The following is a 20256-nucleotide window of genomic DNA, read 5'->3' as shown; positions in this document are numbered from 1 at the left end:
TTCAGGAGTTCATTTAATGCTGTATAAAACAGACACACACATATAGCCACCCAACAAAAAACAGAAGGTTCAGAATGTGTAAATACAAAAACCAAACCCTCCAGCCCTCAAATTTCTCACTGCTTCTGACTGTACAGAGCCCCTACAATTGATTTGTAATGACCCTGTTCTCAAACCCTCCTCTTCCTGGGCTCCTGCCAACCAGAGGCATCAAGAGGAGAGACCACCTCGTCCCCTTCTAAGGCTTGACAAAGCCCCCCATCACAACTGAGAAGGAATTCTTGATGCAAGCAGGAAAGTGTGAATTATAACCCCACTGATATAAAAAGCTAGTGGCACAGAGGCTTGCCATTTAGAAGACACTATTTAGGATTTTACAGAAATTAATCACATTAAATAGGAATAAAATACAAGTGATTTTCATTTATTATTTTAAAAATATGTTACAATGCTGAGAGTCCCCCACTTAAAAATTACTCCTGAGAAAGGCAACTGGATTTTGATGAAGGTCCCTTCCCAAATTGATGTCACCTACACCCTGGACCCTCCTGCTGGTCCAGTATGGTCCCTGGAAGCCACAGAGCCCCCACCCTATTCTCTTGCTGCTCAAGTGACCCTTCCAGTCCTGCATGGCCCCTCCACACTCCTTCCCCACTTCTTGGCTTTATATTTTGTTTTTTTTTTAAACCTCTCCCCGGCCCACCACAAATACACCTCAAAGATATTTCGGTAATTCACATTATATAAGAATAAACATTTATCAGGCACCTACTATGTGTCCGTTGCAAGTCTACTCACTAGAGAGAGATCAACCCATTCAGTAACCAGTACAATCACCTGAGGCTTGCAGGATGGTGGCTGAAGATAGAATGTTCAGCGGCCAGACTGCTGAGTGAGATTTTATCAAGGCTTGCTGACCACATCTGACGTGGCCCCAATGCTGTCTAGAAGGCGCCATCCAACTCTATGAGTCTATGATTACTGCTCCCGTTTTTTTTTTCAGCTTTATTGGGGTGTAATTGACAAATAGAACTGCTGCCATTTTTAAGAATGCAAAATTTATAGGTGCCCATGTTGCTGGGAAAGAAACTTTTCTCTTTGACACGCCCTCATATTTCCCATTAAAAGAGGACAGCTCATTTTATTAATTCTGGGTAAAACTGTGTCTCCTCAACACAGTACCCTCATCTTACTCCACCAAACCGAGGGGCACCCTCACCCCTCATTACTGAACTCGAGATGCCACCCGATGCCGAAATCAAGCTAGAGGACTAAATCCCGCCAGCGTAGAAATGCTATTTCCTCCAGTTTGCCTCGATAATTGCAGTTTCCTCTATGAAAGTCCGTCATTAAAGTCCACTCCAAGGAAGTTCCCATAGACAAAACCCCAGCGACCAGACCTGGCAGAAGGGAGTCAGCTCGATCTGCTCCGAGACCCTACAGAAGAAAAGGCGGGTCTGGAAGAGCTCCTGGGAAAGAAAGGGGATTTCCTGTCCCTGGTCCTGGATCTAGATCCAGACCCACTTGAGAAGCTCGGGAGGTCTCTCGCGGGCGTGGCGACCCGAAGGAGCGCAGATTGCCAGAGTCGCAGGGTGGAGAGGGGCTGCAGGGCGACGGCTGCCCCGGGAATTCCACACAGAGCCTCTTTCTCCTGCTTCCCTCCGTGCCCTCCTCTTCCTCCTCCTCCTCGTCCTCCTCCAGACGCCCCATCCCGGGGAGGGTGGGACCCAAGTGCCGGAGGATTGAAGGGTGGGGGTCGGCGCGTGCAGCGCGGTGGCGGGGAGGGAAGCCGGCGCCTGGAAGCCTACCGTCTTTTGCTTCTTGATCCCCGACATGCTGGTTGGCTGCGGCGGAGCCCGGGTCCCGGGAGCAGAGACCAAAGGACTCAGGGACGGCGGCGGCGGCGGCGGCGGCAGTGGCTGCCGGACTCCCGGGAAGGAGGTATAAAAAGGCTCCGCAGACACGTCGCACTTCCCTTGACCAGCCCCCTTCTCCTACTCCTCCTCCCGCCACGCTCCTCTCCGCCCCGTCGGTTCCGCAAGCAGCGCTCAACCTCGGGGACCCGGCCGCCGCCGCCTGGGCGGGGTCCCCGGCCCGGCCTCTACTCGCGGGCGCGCGCTCCGCCAGCCCTGGTCCCCAGCGAGACCTTGCAGCGGAGCAGCAGATGGCACCCCCGGCGCGCGGCCCGGGGTCAAGTTCACCCTGCCCGCCCCACCCCCGGAGGGTCCCAGAGCGTCCTCCACTCCCCTCACCAGCCTCCCGCGCTTCTTCAAGGAAGTCGTCCTGCGTCTAGGACCTAAGAGCTTATTTGGTTAAGGGCAAAGATGCTTGAAGCCGCCAGTTTGTTAGCAGGATCCTCATATGCAGTACTAAAAACGAAGGCCCACATTCATGGATCCTTACAATGCACTCCGCTGAGCTCTGCCTTAATTCTCATGGGCCGCCTCCATTCTGCCCCGACCCCAGGCAGCAAGTCCTACTAACTCCCCATTTTACAAACGAGGCAATTGAGGCTTTCAGACTTTGCCAAGATTATATTCCAAATGAGGGGATTCAAACCCAGGCTGTCAGCCTCCGCAGTGCAGGCTTTCTCCACCAGCATCATCACACATGGTGATCACTCCCAAGGCTCACAGCTTGTCTGTTCACTACGCATCGTGCTGAGCATGCACTTCTTCCATTCCTGCTCACAACAGTATCGTCGGGTTACAGGTATGGACCTGCGGAGGCACGGCCCCTCCTCACAACGTCAAGCAAGTGGCAGTGGCCAATGGAAGTCCAGCGACTTGTTTCAGTACACCCCCAAAGTAGCACTTCTGTCCCACTGGAATGGGCCCCCAGGAGAAGGAAAGGAGGGACAAGTTGAGCAGGACTAGTCCTAGGGCTCCAAGATTTTACCAGAGGTCAGTGTGAGGCAACCCTCTGAAAGAACCCAAATGTCAAGGCCCAGTAGAAGTGAGAGAAGCTCTAGTGACAAGCACTTTGGGGGCAGTCACTGGGTCTCACGCCCCTTGTACCTTAACTGACTCCTTGTATAATGCCACAAACAGATGGATATGACCATACCCTCAAAAGAAGTAACGTGACACACAAGGGCCACACTCTTCATTCCCACTCTAGTGTTCCTGCTGTGAGAGAGTTGGAGTAATATTCTAAGGAGGTGAGAGATGGGACTTTTCTTTCATACCTAATTGTATTTCTGGAAGACTGCCAGCTTTCCAGACAGACACTTGATCTGAGTATTCAGTGACTGCCCTTCGCCATGGGAAGGTGGGAAAGAAAAATAAATCAGGAGTCAGAAACTTAAAAGGCAGCCTGCATGTCTGTACAATCTCGAGTTGTCGCTTATTTATTTTCTTACTCATTTTGAGGAAACTGCCACCACTCCCTTCCAATGTAAGCAGCTAGGGGCAAATACTGAGTTTGAGTTTCTGTTCTGCATACAAACTAGCACATTTTAAATGTATATGAAATTGAAATTGCAACATCCTATTCTTATTTCATTGGAAAAATCCTTTTATATTAGTTTCTGCCGTATCTTAGACTCTGCCAGATCTTGCCCGAAGAGAAGGTAAAGTAAGTGTGAATTAAAAAATAGCAATTTGCGGCCAGGCACTGTGGCTCATGCCTGTAATCCCAGCACTTTGGGAGGCCGAAGCGGGCAGATCACCTGAGGTCAGGAGTTCGAGACCAGACTGACCAACATGATGAAACCCTGTCTCTAGTAAAAACACAAAATTAGCCAGGTGTGGTGGCACACGCCTGTAATCCCAGCTACTTGGGAGGCTGAGGCAGGAGAATCGCTTCAACCCGAGAGGCAGAGGCTGCAGTGAGCCAAGATTGTGCCGTTGCACTCCAGCCTGAGTAACAAGAGTGAAACTCCATCTCAAAAAAAAGAAAGAAAGAAAGATAGCAATTTGCATGATTATTATTTTTTTTATATTGCATCTAAAAACAAAAAGCTATCTTCTTGAAACAGAATCAAGTTAAGGACAAATACCTAAGGGCTACTTCCTGGGAAAGAAATATATGATTGTTTAGACCTGGTAGATGTTTTGAGATCATTTGTCCAATTTCCCCATTCCTGTATTTTACATATGAGTAATGTAAAACTGGTCCTCAGGGAAGGGAGGGCATCTGACTGTAGTCACTAGTTAGGAACAGAGCTAAGGCTTTAACCCAGGTCAGCCTGACTTCCCAAGTGCTCTGACCCCAAATGTCCTGTCCACTGAGTCACTCAGCTTCCACGCCAACTATTTCAATACCCCCTGATAACTGTAAACGGGACTGCTTATCTTGTTTTAGATTTCATTCATTCTCAAAAATTATTTTAGAATAGATACTTTTACTGTGAAAATGGAGGCCTCAGTTCTTTTGGACTCAAGCTAGGCTGTTTATGACCCTTTGATGTCACAGATCACCAGTTTAGTCGTGATTCAGCATGGCAGTTTACTAAAAAGCAAAACACTCTCTTTTTGATTTTCTCAGAGTCTTTCATTTTAAAGGCAATTATTTTGATTTCCTTTTCATCTCGCTACCCTCTTGCTCTTAGGAGAGGACATTCTTTCTGAAAAGATATGAGCAATGAGAAACTTAATTTTCGGAGCCTATGATTCTGACATATAGGAACTGGGAGAAGGCTCATTCAGGGGACAGAGGAAGGGTTGAGGTCTTCCGCTTCATGCAGACACACAGTCCGTAACTTCTTCAGTCGTGTTCCCTCCAAGACTCCCCTGAAAAGCACCACAGATAACATTGTACCAATTGATCATCCCTGATACTACTGATAACATTTACATGAAGGTTTCCCCTGTACCACCCCCTCTCCCACCATCATTTTAATTTCTTCCAGAAACTATCTGGGCTTGCATAACTTAATAAAATGGTGATTGCTAGCGGATCCTTATATTTTTTAGAAAATATAGAATCAGTCAACTCCTCCAAATAAACAGCAGAAGGATATACAAAGAATGCCAGTGTTGGTGAGATGCTTACGCCACAGTTTCTCCAATGCATTTTAGGGGAGCCCATCACATTAGGGGCTCTAACTTGGAGGCAACACCACTGGGTGGTCATTACAAAGGAATGTGACTATATTGCCCCCTCGTGGTTGTAATGCATAAATGCTGAACAAGACCTGAAACCCCCCATACAAAAATAAGTGCAGCATTCCACTGGGTGAAGAGCACTTAGTAAAAATCCTTGAGGATCTGAAAACTTTTCCCAGGCACAGGTACTACTTAGATGAGCAAGACGTGGTCCCTGTCTTCAAGAAACTCACAATCTATCAAAAGAGAAAGATACCCGACTCCCTTCCTGCCCCCCACCAGTTTCCCTATCACTTCAGTACATAATTGGAACAGGTAAAGATGATATGTGCATGCCTTAGACATTTTATTTTGACTTAACACATACACGTTACTAATCTTTTGATATGGGGCCAAAGGCTTCTGTTGTGACATGAGTCTACTGATAGGAACTTCATAAACTCCTTTCATTAGGCATCTTCAACAATGTCCAGGTTGGGATTTTATAAAGTGGAGCTTGAAATTAAGGGCACTTAAACAAATCTGAAAGGAGATTCTTTCAAGATTACTACACGCCCCTCCCCTATCTTTGTCTGTAGTTTTGCCTATGGCTCATTCAAAAGTACGATTTCTAGCAACTTATCTTTCCAACGCATCCGTCTGTTTTCATAGAAAACACAACTCTTTTCACTCATGTGCTATTCACTTAAGTGACATCTAACTAAATTACTTAATTAAACTAACAACTACGACTGGCAGACACAGGTTTGAGAACAAACAATGGATCCCAGCAAACACGCAGCTTAGGTGAAGGAGTGGGCATTTCAGTGCATCCTCCTGTTGAAGAACACTGTGGGCATTGGTCATTATTTTCTCTCAAAGAAACCCAGAATGTGGATTAAACTGGTCGGTAAGTTAAAGGAGATTGTGAGCGCACAAAGGAGGGACATGTTGAACTTTGGGAGGAGAGTGGGGACTGATGTCCAATTTTCTTGGGGAAAGATCATACATGAACTGAGACTTTAAAAAATGGTAGGAGCCAGGTGTGGTGGCTCAGGCCTGTAATCCCAGCATTTTGGGAAGCTGAGGTGGGTGGATCATTTGAGGTCAGGAGTTCGAGACCAACCTGGCCAACATGGTGAAATCCCGTCTCTACTAAGAATACAAAAAAAAAAAAAAAAGATCCAGGCTTGGTGGTGCGCACCTGTAATCCCAGCTACTCAGGAGGCTGAGGCACGAGAATCACTTGAATCCAGGAGGTAGATGTTGCAGTGAGCTGAGATTGTATCACTGCACTCCAGCATGGGTGACAAAGTGAGACCATGTCTCAAAAGAAAACAAACCAAAAAACACAAGTGGTAGGGTTTTTGTCAGCACTCCCTCCATAAGATGGGTGTGTGTGTAAACTTGAAAATTGTAAAGTAGAGAGATGCATGAAATAACATGGTATGTTCAGAAAATTATAAGTATCTGTATTGCTGATTTTAGGAAATGCAATTGAAGAGTAGGGAAAGTTGTAACAGAGGACCTACCGCATACAATCAGGTGGCAGCATGCTTTTGCACGTTCTCTTCTTCATGCGCTTCAGAGTGTGTTAGCCATGTGGCTGGCCTCCCATTTGCTCAGTGGTAATTAGGGACAGTTCCCAGGTCCAAGAAGGAGAAGTCACTGTCCTGAGGTGCCCATGGTCTGATGTGGGAGATGGAGATGTACACAAATAATTCCGATTTTTTTTCTTTGAAATGGAGTCTCACTCTGTTGCCCAGGCTAGAGTGCAGTGGTGCGATCTCGGATCACTGAAACCTGTGTCGCCTGGGTTCAAGCGGTTCTCCTGCTTCAGCCTCCCAAGTAACTGGTATTACAAGCGCCTGCCACCGCACTTGGCTAAATTTTGTAGTTTTAGTAGAAACGGAGTTTCACAATCTTAGCAAAGCTGATCTTGAACTCCTGACCTCGTCGTCCACCTGCCTCGGCCTCCCAAAGTGCTAGGATTACAGGTGTGAGCCACCGCGCCCAGCTGTACACAAATACTTCTAAGGAAATGTGATTAATTGCTGGAATAAAAGGATATTTAGAGCAATTTTTAAAGTACATAAAAACAGAGGTGATGACTGCTGGACTATGAAGAGATCCTATGACTGGTGATATTTAATCTGAGTTTTCAAGGTTAAAAGGAAGTTAAACAGGAGGCTGATCTGTCACCCTACTGATGGCCAAGGCTGCTTCAGTTGATGCCTTGGGCTGCATGAGGTATTCACTTTCTACCCTGCTGTTTCTGGTTCTTCCTTCCTGAAGTGCTCCAGGCTATCAGTAAATACCCAGGTATAGTACACAGAGAAAAATTGACAGGCAAACATTGCACTGGCAGCACTGACCCTCTCACCAAAAGGCTGCCCAGAGATGTTAGGTGGCCAGTGGAAAAATCCTCACTCCCAGGCAAAAGTAATGCTCTTCTGCCATTTCTTGAATGGAATCCAGTTTGAAGTTATTGTTTAGTTTTTGTATTCATGTAAAAAGAAGTATATTTATTAGTATACTCACACATTGCATAAAGGAGAAACAATTTGGGTATTTATGGAAATACACTTCAAAATTCAACAAACCTTAGCGAAAACAACAGTTACACTTGTTTAATGTTAGACAAATCATTTACTTCAGTTATTAATAACTAATTGGCTGAGTTTTTCCGACTTCAACAGGTTCTTTTTTTTTTTTTTTTTTTTTTATAAGAATTGTCTCACTCTTGTCACCCAGGCTGGAGTGCAATGGCGCGATCTCACTGCAACCTCCACCTCCCAGGTTCAAGCTATTCTCCTGCCTCAGCCACCTGAGTAGCTGGGATTACAGGCATCTGCCACCACGCTCAGCTAATTTTTGTACTTTTTGGTAGACACAGGATTTCGCCATGTTGGCCAGGCTGGTCTTGAACTCCTGACCTCAGGTGATCCGCCCGCCTCAGCCCCCAAAGTGCTGGGATTACAGGCATGAGCCACCGCGCCCGGCTAGGCGTCAGTAGTTTTAAAAGTTTCTCATTAAGAGAATCATTGATTCTCAAAAATTAGCGTGCCGCAGATCCCCCAGAGGGCTTGTGAAAATCCAGATTGTGCCCCGCCACCCCACCAGCACGTCTCATTCAGAAGTCTAGAGTAGGACACAGAATTTGCATTTCTAAAAGTTCCCAAGGGCTGCTGATGTTGCTGGTTCAGAAACCACAATCTGCAAAACACTGTCCTTGTAGGTCCTCCAACTCACCCACGTTTTAATTTTGTACAATAAATTTAGGAAATAAAGTAGAAAGAGAAGAAATGTATGTGTTGGGGAAACACCTTGGATAATATTGTAAAAATTCATTTATAATGTTTGACTGCAATAAAGCGCCTAAAAGCGTTGTGGGGAAGCAAATAAACTTTACCAAGGAAAGTTCTCAGGGTTGACTAGTCGTTAAAATCACCCGGGAAGCTTAGGGGGGAAAAAAAAAAAATCTGCTGCCTGGCTTTTCCTCTCCCCTGCGCCAGAAAATTAAACCCTCAGGTGAGGCTACCGTGCAGCCAGGCGGGGAACAACTAACCCACCATCTTTCCAGCTCCAGCAAGCGCAAAGATCCCCTGGAGTGCTTGTAAAAACACACACTCCTGAATCCTGCCCTGAGAATTCCCCTGCAAGATCGCTTAGCTCTAATTCCAGTGCAGAGCTTTTCATTAGGCCTGAGTGATTTTTCTCTGAAATGCTTTATTTAGTCTGAGTTCTTTCTTTTATCTAAAGGCTTTGGTCTAACAAAAATCAGAAGACTCTAATTATATTTTCTACTCTCCACGCGGAACTCAGAATGGTCTTGCTTGAATGGTAGAGGGTCCAGGATGGGGGAATATTTGGTGTACAAATCAGTTAATACTTTAAAAATATTGTTGGACCATACCATTTTTTTCTAACATTGTTGATTAAATAATCAATACTATTACTGATTTTGTTATTGGAAAGGGATCCTGATCCAGACCTCAGAATCCAGAGAGGGTTCTTGGATCTCTCGAGAGAATTCAGGGCGAGTCCACGGTGCAAAGTGAAATCAAGTTTATTAAGAAAGTAAAGGAATGAAAAAAATGGCTACTCCATAGGCAGAGCAGAACCTTGAGCTGCTCCACTAAGCAGGATACTTAATGTTACTTCTTGATTATATACTAAACAAGGGGTGGATTATTCATGAGTTTTCCCAGAAAGGGGTGGGCAATTCCCAGAACTGAGGGTTCCTCTCCTTTTAAACCATATAGGGTAACTTCCTAAGGTTGCCATGGCATCTGTAAACTGTCGTGATACTGATGGGAGTGTCTTTTAGCATTCTAATGATTATAATTAGCATGTAATGAGCAGAGGACAAGCAGAGGTCACTTTCATGGTCATCTTGGTTTTGGTGGGATTTGGCTGGCTTCTTTACTGCATCCTGTTTATCAGCAAGGTCTTTATGACCTGTATCTTGTGCTGACTTAGAATGCCTAACCTACTGGGAATGCAGCCTAGCAGGTCTCAGTCTTATTTTACCCTGCCCCTGTCCAATATGGAGTCACTCTAGTTCAAATGCCTCAGTTTGTGGTTCCTCATGCATAATGTATAATATTAGCTGGCAGCAGCTACACCTGGCAGTTGTTGGGTGCTAAATCCTTGTTACTACCCACCATGGAGCCCATGGGAGAAGCGGCTCAATTTTATAATGAACTCTTTTGCCCATTTGCCCCTTCAGACTAATTACTGATTTTCTTTCTTAAGCCCCGTGAGCTGCCCCCTAATGTTGTATAAGGCTTCTGATTGAAATTGTTAATAAGTAAATTATACATTATTTTGGGATGAATTGATATAAAGATCAAGTTTCCTCTCTGCCACATGGTATCTCAATCTAGTCAGATTTCTTAGGTCGCATATATAAGTAATTCCTATTAAATTATAAGTGGAATCCCCCACTTTATTCCCCTTCTATCATTCTTGTTTTGGAGAAATGCTATGGATTTGGAGATATTTCTCTATTTGGTTACTTAGTTCATCTTTACTTAAAATTACATATTTACTTAATAAAATTACTCTTTTTTTCCTTAATTTGAATGTTGGGGTTTGAGGAAAAGAGAGTTAACTGATAGTTTCAAGTAGCTGGTAAGCTGAAACAAGTCTGAAAAAATTGTGTGCATTTTGAAGGGCTTTCAGCATTGACGGCTCTTTATTCTAATTCAGTGGCTTGCCTTTCCTCTTTTCTGTCTCTCTCAAGTGTTTCACCAGGCCTGGCACAGTGGCTCATGCCTGTAATCCCAGCACTTTGGGAGGCCAAAGTGGGCGGATCACCTGAGGTCAGGAGTTTGAGACCAGCCTGACCAACATGGTGAAACCCCATCTCTACTAAAAATACAAAAATTAGTCAGACTTGGTGACAGGTGCCTGTCATTCCAGCTACTCAGGAGGCTGAGGCAGGAGAATTGCTTGAACTGGGGAGGTGGAGGTTGCAGTGAGCTGAAATCGTACCACTGCATTCCAGCTTGTCCGATGGAGCAAGACTCCATCTCAAACAAAAAATCCACATTCTATGTTAATTTGCTTAGAATAAAAATAAATAAAATTTTTAAATGAACATAAATGTATTATAGATGAATCATGTGACTATACTGAAGAGAGCGGTTAAAAAACTAACAAGTTACTTTAGAAAGCAATATTTTAACTGGTTACTGTAAGGCTAAAGACAAAAAGAACTGTACACAAATACTGCACTCTAGTTCACAAATTTGCTTTATTTTCTGTTTCATTTAGTTTTGTTTTGTTTTGTTTTGGAGACAGAGTTTTGCTCTGTTGTCCAGGCTGGAGTTCAGCAATACTGTCACAGCTCACTGCAGCCTTGACCTCTTGGGCTCAAGTTATCCTCCCACCTCAGCCTCCCAAGTAACGGGGACAACAGGCATTACCACCATGCTCAGCTAATTTTTTGATATTTTGTAAAGGTGAGGTCTTAACTATGTTGTCCAAGCTGCTCTTGAACTCCTGGACTCAAGTGATCCTCACACCTCAGCCTCCCACAGTGCTGGGAATACAGGCATGAGCCACTGTGCCCAGCCACAAATTTTTTCTTACAAGGATATGGGTTAGCAATTCTGAAACTATTTTATATGTATACTAGGTTTGAATAAGTAGGTAGGTATATTGCTGGTAATGAGAGCCAGCCTTCTGTCAGTGAAAGAAATTACAAAGAAGGAGGAAAAGCTAGAATAACCTGGCGGCATTAGACAGGAAATAGAGGTATCAGTATTTATATGGTTTGGCTGTGTTCCCACCCAAATCTCATCTTGAACTCCCACATGTTGTGGGAGGCACCTGGTGAGAGGTAATTGAATCATGGGAGCAGGTCTTTCCATGCTGTTCTCATGGTAGTGAATAAGCCTCACAAGATCTGAAGGTTATATAAGAGGGAGTTTCCCCGCATAAGCTCTCTCTTTGCTGCCATCTATGTAAGACGTGACTTGTTCCTCCTTGCCTTCCACCATGATTGTGAGGCCTCCACAGCCACATGAAACTGTAAGTCCATTAATCCTCTTTCCTGTATAAATTACCCGATCTCGGGTATGTCTTTATCAGCTGTGTAAAAATGGACTAATACAAGTATGAATGCCTAGGTTTTTAATATACATACATAGAGGTAGATATAAATATGTGTATATGAATGTGCTGGTAAACATGTTTGTATTTCCTAGCTCTGTCCACTGAGAGAGTCTAAAAGCAATAAAATTACAATAGCAATGAACACACCTAGTACTGAGATCTTGGTTTCTAAATACTATTCTTTGATAAAAGAAACCAGGGCTCCTTGGAGAAGCAGTTGATTCCAGGGCTGAGGCAGAAAGAATACAAAATAAGGCTGAAGCCTCTTGTGCTAGAAAGTAATGAGGTATTAAAAAAAAAAAAAAAAAATGAAGGCATATCAAAAGGGCACAGAAACCAGCCTGAAAGAACTCCCAGTTGCCAAAGCTAGGACAATTAGAACCACAAAATCTGTAATGATAGTATTGAATTATAACCCACAGAATAAAATAGACATCTGAGAGTCCATAATGATATAAATAAATGATTGAATATATGAATATGTGGAAGAGAGGGATAAATCTTTCTTCTGGAGAGATTCCAATTAATAAATGTAAAAGGAATGAGAGAAATGATAAATCACCATTGGTAATTGTTGCAGACATAATCCATCAATGAAATCTTAAAGTTGTGGGAAAAAATTCAAGTAGAAACAGTATATTTGTATAGTCTCAAAGTTTCTATCCCAAGATATTTATTATTTACAAAGAGGGGAAAGTAACTTCACAGTGGACAAACCCAGCATACCTTATCTTAACCATATGATCTAGGCTAACATAACAAAACATCCACATCATGTACCTTCTTGTAAGATGTAATGAGAAGGGCATGTCACTTCTGTGGTATTCTTGTCAAAAATACATAACCTTAACCCAATAATGAGAAAACGTCAGACTAACCTGATGGAGAACATTCTGCAAGATAAACAATCAGTACTCTTCGAAAAAGTCAAGGTTATGAAAGAAGAGGACAAACTGAGGAACAGTCACGGACTGAAGGAGACAAAGGAGATGTGGTGGATAGACTTTAAAGTGGTCCCCATGGTTCCCCCTTCTGATATTCATGTCTTTATGTAAGCCCCTCCCCTTGAATGTGGGTGGGACCTGTGACTTGTTTATAACCAATGGAATATGGTAAAGGCAATGTGAGGTATGTGATTGTGATTATGTGCATGAGATTACACAAGATTATAGCACCTGCCTTGCAAAAGAGTCTCTCTATAGAAGGGGAATTGTGCCTTTTCTCCCTTCAGTTGTGAGGTGTCCACACTCACCCTGGGTGTGGAAGAAAGGAGGATGTGGTAGCTTTTTAGCTTTTTCTTTTTTTTTTTTTGGAGACGGAGTCTCCTCTGTCACCCAGGCTGGAATGCAGTGGCATGATCTTGGCTCACTGAAACCTCCACTTCCTGGGTTCAAGTGATTCTTCTGCCTCAGCCTCCTGAGTAGTTGGGATTACAGGCACCCACCACCATGCCCGGCTAATTTTTGTACTTTTAGTAGAGATGGGGTTTCACTATGTTGGCCAGGCTAATCTGGAACTCCCGACCTCAGGTAATCCACCTGCCTTGGCCTCCCAAAATGCTGGGATTACAGGTGTGAGCCACCACACCCAACCAATGTGGTAGCTTTAGGTCAACATGATTGCACACCCAGAACTAGATCTTTCCAATATCCCAGAATAGACTGTGTAAAGAGAGCCAGGTAACTGCTCCACATTGGGAGAAGGCAGAAATTAAATATGAGGTAGACAGGAACTCCATATTGGCAGCAGAAACTGAAAGATGAATCAAAAAAGCCATTGAGCAAATGTCATCAGGCAATAGAATCCATAAGTAAGCAGAGCCTTTAGGTAAAGAAGAGAAGCATAGACACGGCAGAAGTGAAGAGCTAGAAAAATTGTATCACAAGAACGTTGGAGTGCCTGAAGCACAGAATACTGGATGCTGGATTGGCAGAGGTGCTGGTATCCAAAACCCAGCCAGTGTGCACCTCAAAAGAATCCAAGTGGACATTGCCACCACCCAGCAGGCTCTTCTCAGATCAGAAGCTCCCTTTTGTCAGCAGACTTTCACATCAGCCCCATGAGACACCATCTGATCCTTCCAAATGTGGCTCCACACACCTTGGGAAACTGTCCCACCCAGAGTGCTGTCATTTCTACCGCACTATGTCTGGAGACTTTGCCTGGCTCAGGCCTTCCTTAGACTCTAGGCTGGGTCAGCTTCCAAAGTACGCCTTTGACAGTGAAAAATTCCACTTGAAGATATGTGAGACAGCTTGCACAATAATTTGTCTAAGGACTGTTTATTGGTGATGGATTGAGAGTCTGGTGAAGGGGATCAGAATATACCACCCCCAAATATGCCACTTTGGCATAAGGATTATTTTGAGGTTAAAGCAATTGAGAAATAGCAGATTCAGAAGGAACTCTACCCTCCCCTTCTCTGCCTAAAAGTAGGGTAAATATAACAAATTGCCATTTGTAAAAGTATCTTCCTTCCCCTCTCCCATACCAGAAGGCAGAGAACAACCAGTGTCACAGGAGCTGGCAAGTCAGCACTGAGACAAGTCTGCACAAACAAACCTTACTACCATAACCCTTTTCTTCAATTAGCTTCCCCCATATATTTACCCTCCCACAATGTACCACCATTAGAAGTCCAAGCCCCTTTTCCTTTGTCATATCATTTCTCCAGAATTTATCACCCTTTGTTAAGATGATATATAAGCTCTTAGGCCTGACTGATTTGGGTTTTCACTTCTTTCCTGTGACACCTCCCTCCCTATGTGCATATAAAATAACTTTTTATTAATCTGTCATTTGTCAGTTTAAGTCACAGGCCCCAGTCCCTAAACCCAAGAGGGTATAGGAAAAGTTTTTTTCTTCCTCTACATCTAGAACCTCCTGCCCGTATTTCTTTCAGAACTACTAAAGCTTCAGAACTTTCCTCACCAGTACTCAGGAGTTTTTATCAATTATCATTGCCTTAGTGCAAACATGATAATGAATGGTAGTAAGCTGATGCCTATGCCTTCAATCAGGAAGTCACAACTTACAAAAAATATAGAATATTCATACTCTGTTATAAATTCCGCATAGCCAATTGATTCTCATAGAATGTTTTCCTTGATTTTTGTCGAATTCATTAGTGCATAGTCAAGCTAGGGTATAATTCAAGCATGATTTGACAAATAAGATCGCATCCTAATCTGCTAACCCTTTTCACAATAAATTTATTATCATTTCATCTGATATATGATCTGTTAAACTATGTTTTACCCTCATAAAAATTACATTCATTAAAGTGAGCCTCCTTTCAGCTTCTGCACTACTGTGCTGGAACTTCCCTTACTTGTTCATCAACGGCATGAGCAACTTCATTTGCTGAATAATAGCTATTGAATACCGAAAGAATATTTCCTTGATTTTTTGTGCCATTCAGGATGCCATAACCATGACTAATTTTTCAGGTTAATCTTCATTGTTCCACTGGGAATATACTGATATGGCAGAAACTCTAGCAATGAGTAAATTAACTGACTCATTTTACTGAATTCAGGAAGAATTCAAGAGTGATGCTTTATAGGTGTCAAATTCAGCTGTCCTTAATCCTTGGGCAGAGCTGATTTCTGCCAGGAACTATATAATCCTGCAAGAGGTTACAAACTCCTTCCTGAGACTGGTGCTAGAAGTCAGGAAAGGCATGTATTTGTATATATGGTCGGCAGTCTCTGAGATGGCCTTCACTGTCCTCATCTCCTGCTGTGTCATCCTCTCCCCTTGAAAGTGGGCTGGGGTAATGACTGGCTTCTAGGGACTATAATATGGCAAAAGTGATTGGATGTCACTTCCAAGATTAGGTTGCGAGAAGACTGACTTCCATCTTCCTCACTCCCTCGCACTGTCTCCCTGGCTTCCTCTGAGGACAGCCAGCTGTTGTGTTGTGAGCCACCCTAGGAAGAGGTCCACCAGGGAAGAAACTAAAGTCTTCAGTCAATAGCCAATGACAGCCTGAGGCCTACCAGCAGTCACAGAGTGAGCTTAGAAGTGGATCTTCCCTCATTCAAACCTCCAGATGAGATCAGATGTATTAGTCTGTTCTCACACTGCTAATAAAGACATACCTGAGACTGGGTAATTTATAAGGGAAAGAGGCTTAATTGACTCACAGTTCCACATGGCTGGGGAGGCCTCACAATTATGGCAGAAGGCAAATGAAGAGCAAAATCACATCTTACATGGCAGCAGGAAAGAGAGCTTGAGCAGGGGAACGCCCCTTTATAAAACCATCAGATCTCATAAGACTTATTCACCACCACAAGAACAACATGGGAAAGACCTGCTCCCATGATTCGATTTCCTCCCACTGGGTCCCTCCCACAACACATGGGAATTATGGGTGCTACAATTCAAGATGAGATTTGGGTGGGGACACAGCCAAACCATATCACCAGAGTCCTGACTGACACCTTGATTGCACCCTTGTGAGAGACCTGAGGCAGAATCACCCAGCTAAGCCTGGAACTCTGACCTTCAGAAACTTCGAGATTTTAAATATGTGTTGTTTAAGCCATTAAGTTTCTAATGCTGCAACAGATAACTAACATGATATGCATTATTACAAATAAAATAGAATATTGTGTCCTCCATTGTACAGATGAGGCAAACAACTGTTTTACTAACTTTCCCAGGTTTGCCTAGCCCTTGTATAAAGGGGCTCAGCTGAGATTCCAACCCAGGTGCATGCTCTCAATGTCACTCTGTCTGCCATCCATGAGTGGCCAGAAATAATAACATATTTCAGTTTTAGTTAGGGGGCCCTGATGTGATCCCTTCTGTTTCCCTTAGGACATTATGGTAATGGTTAGCAATTTACCTCATCAGATCAGTGTACCTTAGATCCATTAAATTGCTCAACAAATTACTCTCATTTCCTTTTGGACAAGCTGTTATCTCAGTTCTCTCTACACCTGCATTCTTTGCAATTTTATCTGTGAAGTCTTTTCAGAAGGACAGCCAGTTTTTTCAAAGGCAGGTAATAAAACATTGAATGTTTCTTTTTCTGGAAGAAATTCACCAAACTAACATATTCTGAGTTATAACCCAAAGTCTTTTGTTTTGGTTTTGTTTGTTTTTTTTTTTTTTTTGAGACAGGTTCTCACTCTGTTACCCAGGCTAGAGTGCATCAACATGATCATGGTTCACTGCAGCTCCAATCTCCTGGGCTCAAGGGATCCTCCCATCTCAGTCTCCTGAGTAGCTGGGACTAAAGATGCAGCTAATTTTCTTTTTCTTTTTTTTCTTTGTAGAGGCAGGGTCTCACAATTTTGCCCGGGCTGGTCTTGAACTTGTAGGCTCAAGCAATCCTCCCATCTCAGCTTCCCAAGGTGCTGGGATTACAGGCATGAGCCACTGCACCCAGACCCATATTTTTTAAGTAGTTGAAATAAATGGTATTATTTCAAACTTGCAGCATAAAAAACTGGTGCATCCCATATTTAGTGTATGAGTAAACCTTCTAGAATAAACAGAAAAGAGTGAGCACATTTGCAGAAGTGGTGATACCAACAATATTCATTCTATCCTAAAGTGTTACTGCATTAAGAAGTACAAAAAAGACCTTAGCAAAATGAAATTCTGATACTCCTATCTAAATCAATTGTTACCACTTCCCTGTTCAAGTTGGAATGTGAAAATTTTGTCCCTATTAAAATGAGTCAGCCAAGTTGAGAATGTTTTTTGAGTAGAACTGAAAATAACATGCTAATAAGCTGAACATGTATGTACTTGCATCCCAAAGATGCACTTGTATGTAATAGGAGTTGTGAAATTATTAATCTAAACCTTAAAAAGCTATTATAATAGGAAGTATTTATTTTTTACTTTATTTTTTTAAGTACAATGTCCATTTTATTTTTCTGCAGAGAATAGTCCGTCTTCAGTCTTTAAGGACTAAGCTCCTTACGTGGGCTTTGGTGGGGGACGTGGGGCGGCACTCGCAGGCCTAAATCGGGGTGGGGGTGTTCAGTCCTTGCGGGCTTCACGAGATCAATTCCTGACTACTTTGCTGTGACTTGCACAACTCACACAGTAACGCAGCTTCACACATAGCTTGGGACGCACGTAGGCATTGAAGACGCTCGCTTCAGAAATGTCCCTGACTGCCGTGGCCTCCACTATGTTTTGAATGACGAATTTCTTAATGGCCTTGTCCTTGGACACGCATTGGGCACAGTTCATGCAGTGAATAGGCTGCACGTGGCCGCGGCCCTTTTTGGCACGACCATTGTTCCTTCTTTTCTTTGTCATCTTGGAGGGATGGACTGGAGAGAGGAGAAGCATTTATTTTAATTCATTGCGTCCCATTGCAGTTCTGGTGTGGTAGAGTCAAACAAAATACAAATATTCCAAGAAACAATCTTAAACTGATATAGAGTGCTCTTTTCAAATAAATCTGGAAAGAAAGTATCTTTCTTTCCAGAAAGAATTCTGTAAACTTTTTCCTGCCTAAAAAAAAGAAAAATCTCAACCTTAGCCTTCATTATCCATTCCATTCCTTAACCTACTTGGCCATGGACACCTTTCTTAGAATTCTGCTGAGAAAGTACCAGCTTAACCCATCCATGATCTAATGCTTGGGTTCTTTCGCAAATACAAATTCCCCAGGTGGTACAACAAAGTGAGGTTGAGTTGTTGTTTGAGGCCTAGTGCTTATTTGGCTAAGTCAAGACAATAAAGCTAATGCACATAGCACTTAATACTCTTCTGAGTACCTTACATATATTAACTAATTTAACCTTCTTAACAACTATGAAGCAGGTAATATTGCTATTCCCATTTTATAAAAGAGGATATGAGGCACAAACAGTGTAAGTACCTACTAAGTGGAATGGCAGAGCAGGATTCAAACCCAGAGTCTGGCTCTATAGTCCACATTTGTAACCACTATGCATGCTACCCTCCTGTGTCTGTGCATGCAATTAAAAAAAACTTATTAGACAGAATAAAATGTTCATTAACTTGGAGTTATTAGTAGAAAAGTCATTCTGTGTAGGAGGAGATCAAATGGTTTTGGAGAGTACATCCATTTTTAAAATTTTAATGATTTTAAAATAAATTGACTTTTTTTCCCCGAATACCTCCAACAACGGGAAATAACTCCTAGCTTCTGAACTATATTTACAGATTGAGAGCCTGCTAGGAAAAGGTATTTGTATTCATTAGCTCTATCCACACATGCTCACCTGGTGAACTTCATAAACAACTTGTTTTTTAAAGTAGGTTAATGAGTCCATGAAAGCATGTTCATAATGTCAATTTGCTTAGCAAACTCTTTATTGGAGAAAATGCTTTTGCAGTAATATCTTGAGCCTTGCCCAGGCTGAATAATCAGAAACTTCATATCAGTTGAGTCCAAAGGCAGAAAAACACACATCAGAGCATTTTCTTGACCAGGTTTCTTTCCTCGTTGGTATCAAAAGAATGGAGAATAGACTAAGTATTATTTTCAGATCATAAATAAACTCTCCCTCCTATTGGCCAGGATAATGAGTTCTTTAAATAGATTCCTACGGTTTCAACCAAAACTCTGTAAATGGTAAAAGCTCAGCAAACACAAGTCCTTTTCAGCCCTGCCATTGCCTGTAGTAGAAGGATGGTGAACTGGTTATTAGGTGTTAACTTGATTAGACTGAAGAATACCTAGATGGCTGGTAAAGTATTGTTTCTGGGTGTGTCTGTGAGGGTGTTATCAGCAGAGATTTGACAGTTGAGTTGGTGGACTGGAAGAGGAAGACCCATCCTCAATGTGAGTGGTCACCATACAATCAGCTGCCAGTATGGCTAGAACAAAGCAGGCAGAAGAAGATGGGATAACCTTGCTGGCTGAGTCTTCCGGCTTCCTTCTGATCCTCGTGCCCTGGATATCAGACTCCAGGTCCTTTGGTCTTTGGACTGGGACTTAGACTAGTGGCTTCCTGGGGGGTCTTGAGGCTTTGACCACAGACTGAAGGCAGCACTATCAGCTTGCCTGGTTTTGAATAACATGCTAATAAGCTGAACATGTATGTGGTGATACCAACAATATTCATTCTATCCTAAAGTGTTACTGCATTAAGAAGTACAAAAAAGACCTTAGCAAAATGAAATTCTGATACTCCTATCTAAATCAATTGTTACCACTTCCCTGTTCAAGTTGGAATGTGAAAATTTTGTCCCTATTAAAATGAGTCAGCCAAGTTGAGAATGTTTTTTGAGTTGGAGTTGAACTGATCCACTACTGGCTTCTCTCTTCCCTAGCTTGCAGATGGCCTGTTGTGGGACTTTGCCTAGTAATCATGTGAGCCAGTTTTCCCTAACAAACTCCCTTTGTGTGTGTGTGTGTGTGTGTGTGTGTGTGTATACACACACGCATATCAGAGTCCAAAGGCAGGAGCTTGATATCAAAAAAAAACCACACACATCAGGGCATTTTCTTGATCAGATTTCTTTCCTTGTTGGCATCAGAAGAATGGAGAATAGACTAAATATTATTTTCAGATCATAAATAAACTCACCTTCCTATTGGCCAGGATAATTTGAGTTCTTCAAATAGATTCCTACAGTTTCAACCAAAACCCTGTAAATG

The 20256-nt window shown here is 42.9% G+C and overlaps 1 protein-coding gene and 1 pseudogene across 3 annotated transcripts in view; both read right to left on the bottom strand.

Annotated features, from left to right (window-relative positions):
• PAPSS2 (3'-phosphoadenosine 5'-phosphosulfate synthase 2) overlaps nt 1-20256 on the bottom strand; it is a 185690-nt gene that overhangs the window by 88153 nt on the left and 77281 nt on the right. Inside the window, exon 1 of one of the 3 annotated variants that reach the window (XM_050805561.1) lies at nt 1809-2076. The exons of the other annotated variants lie outside the window; for them this stretch is intronic. Coding sequence (XP_050661518.1) covers nt 1809-1835 — 27 coding nt within the window. The 5' untranslated portion in view covers nt 1836-2076. Of the gene's footprint in view, nt 1-1808; nt 2077-20256 lie in introns of those variants that run through there. 3 annotated transcript variants of the gene reach the window in all.
• Nucleotides 17592-18139, bottom strand: LOC126962970 (40S ribosomal protein S26-like; annotated as a pseudogene).

This window comes from Macaca thibetana, chromosome 9 (assembly GCF_024542745.1).
Source record: "Macaca thibetana thibetana isolate TM-01 chromosome 9, ASM2454274v1, whole genome shotgun sequence".
Lineage (NCBI taxonomy): Eukaryota > Metazoa > Chordata > Mammalia > Primates > Cercopithecidae > Macaca > Macaca thibetana.
This window is presented reverse-complemented; position numbering and strand designations above follow the sequence as displayed.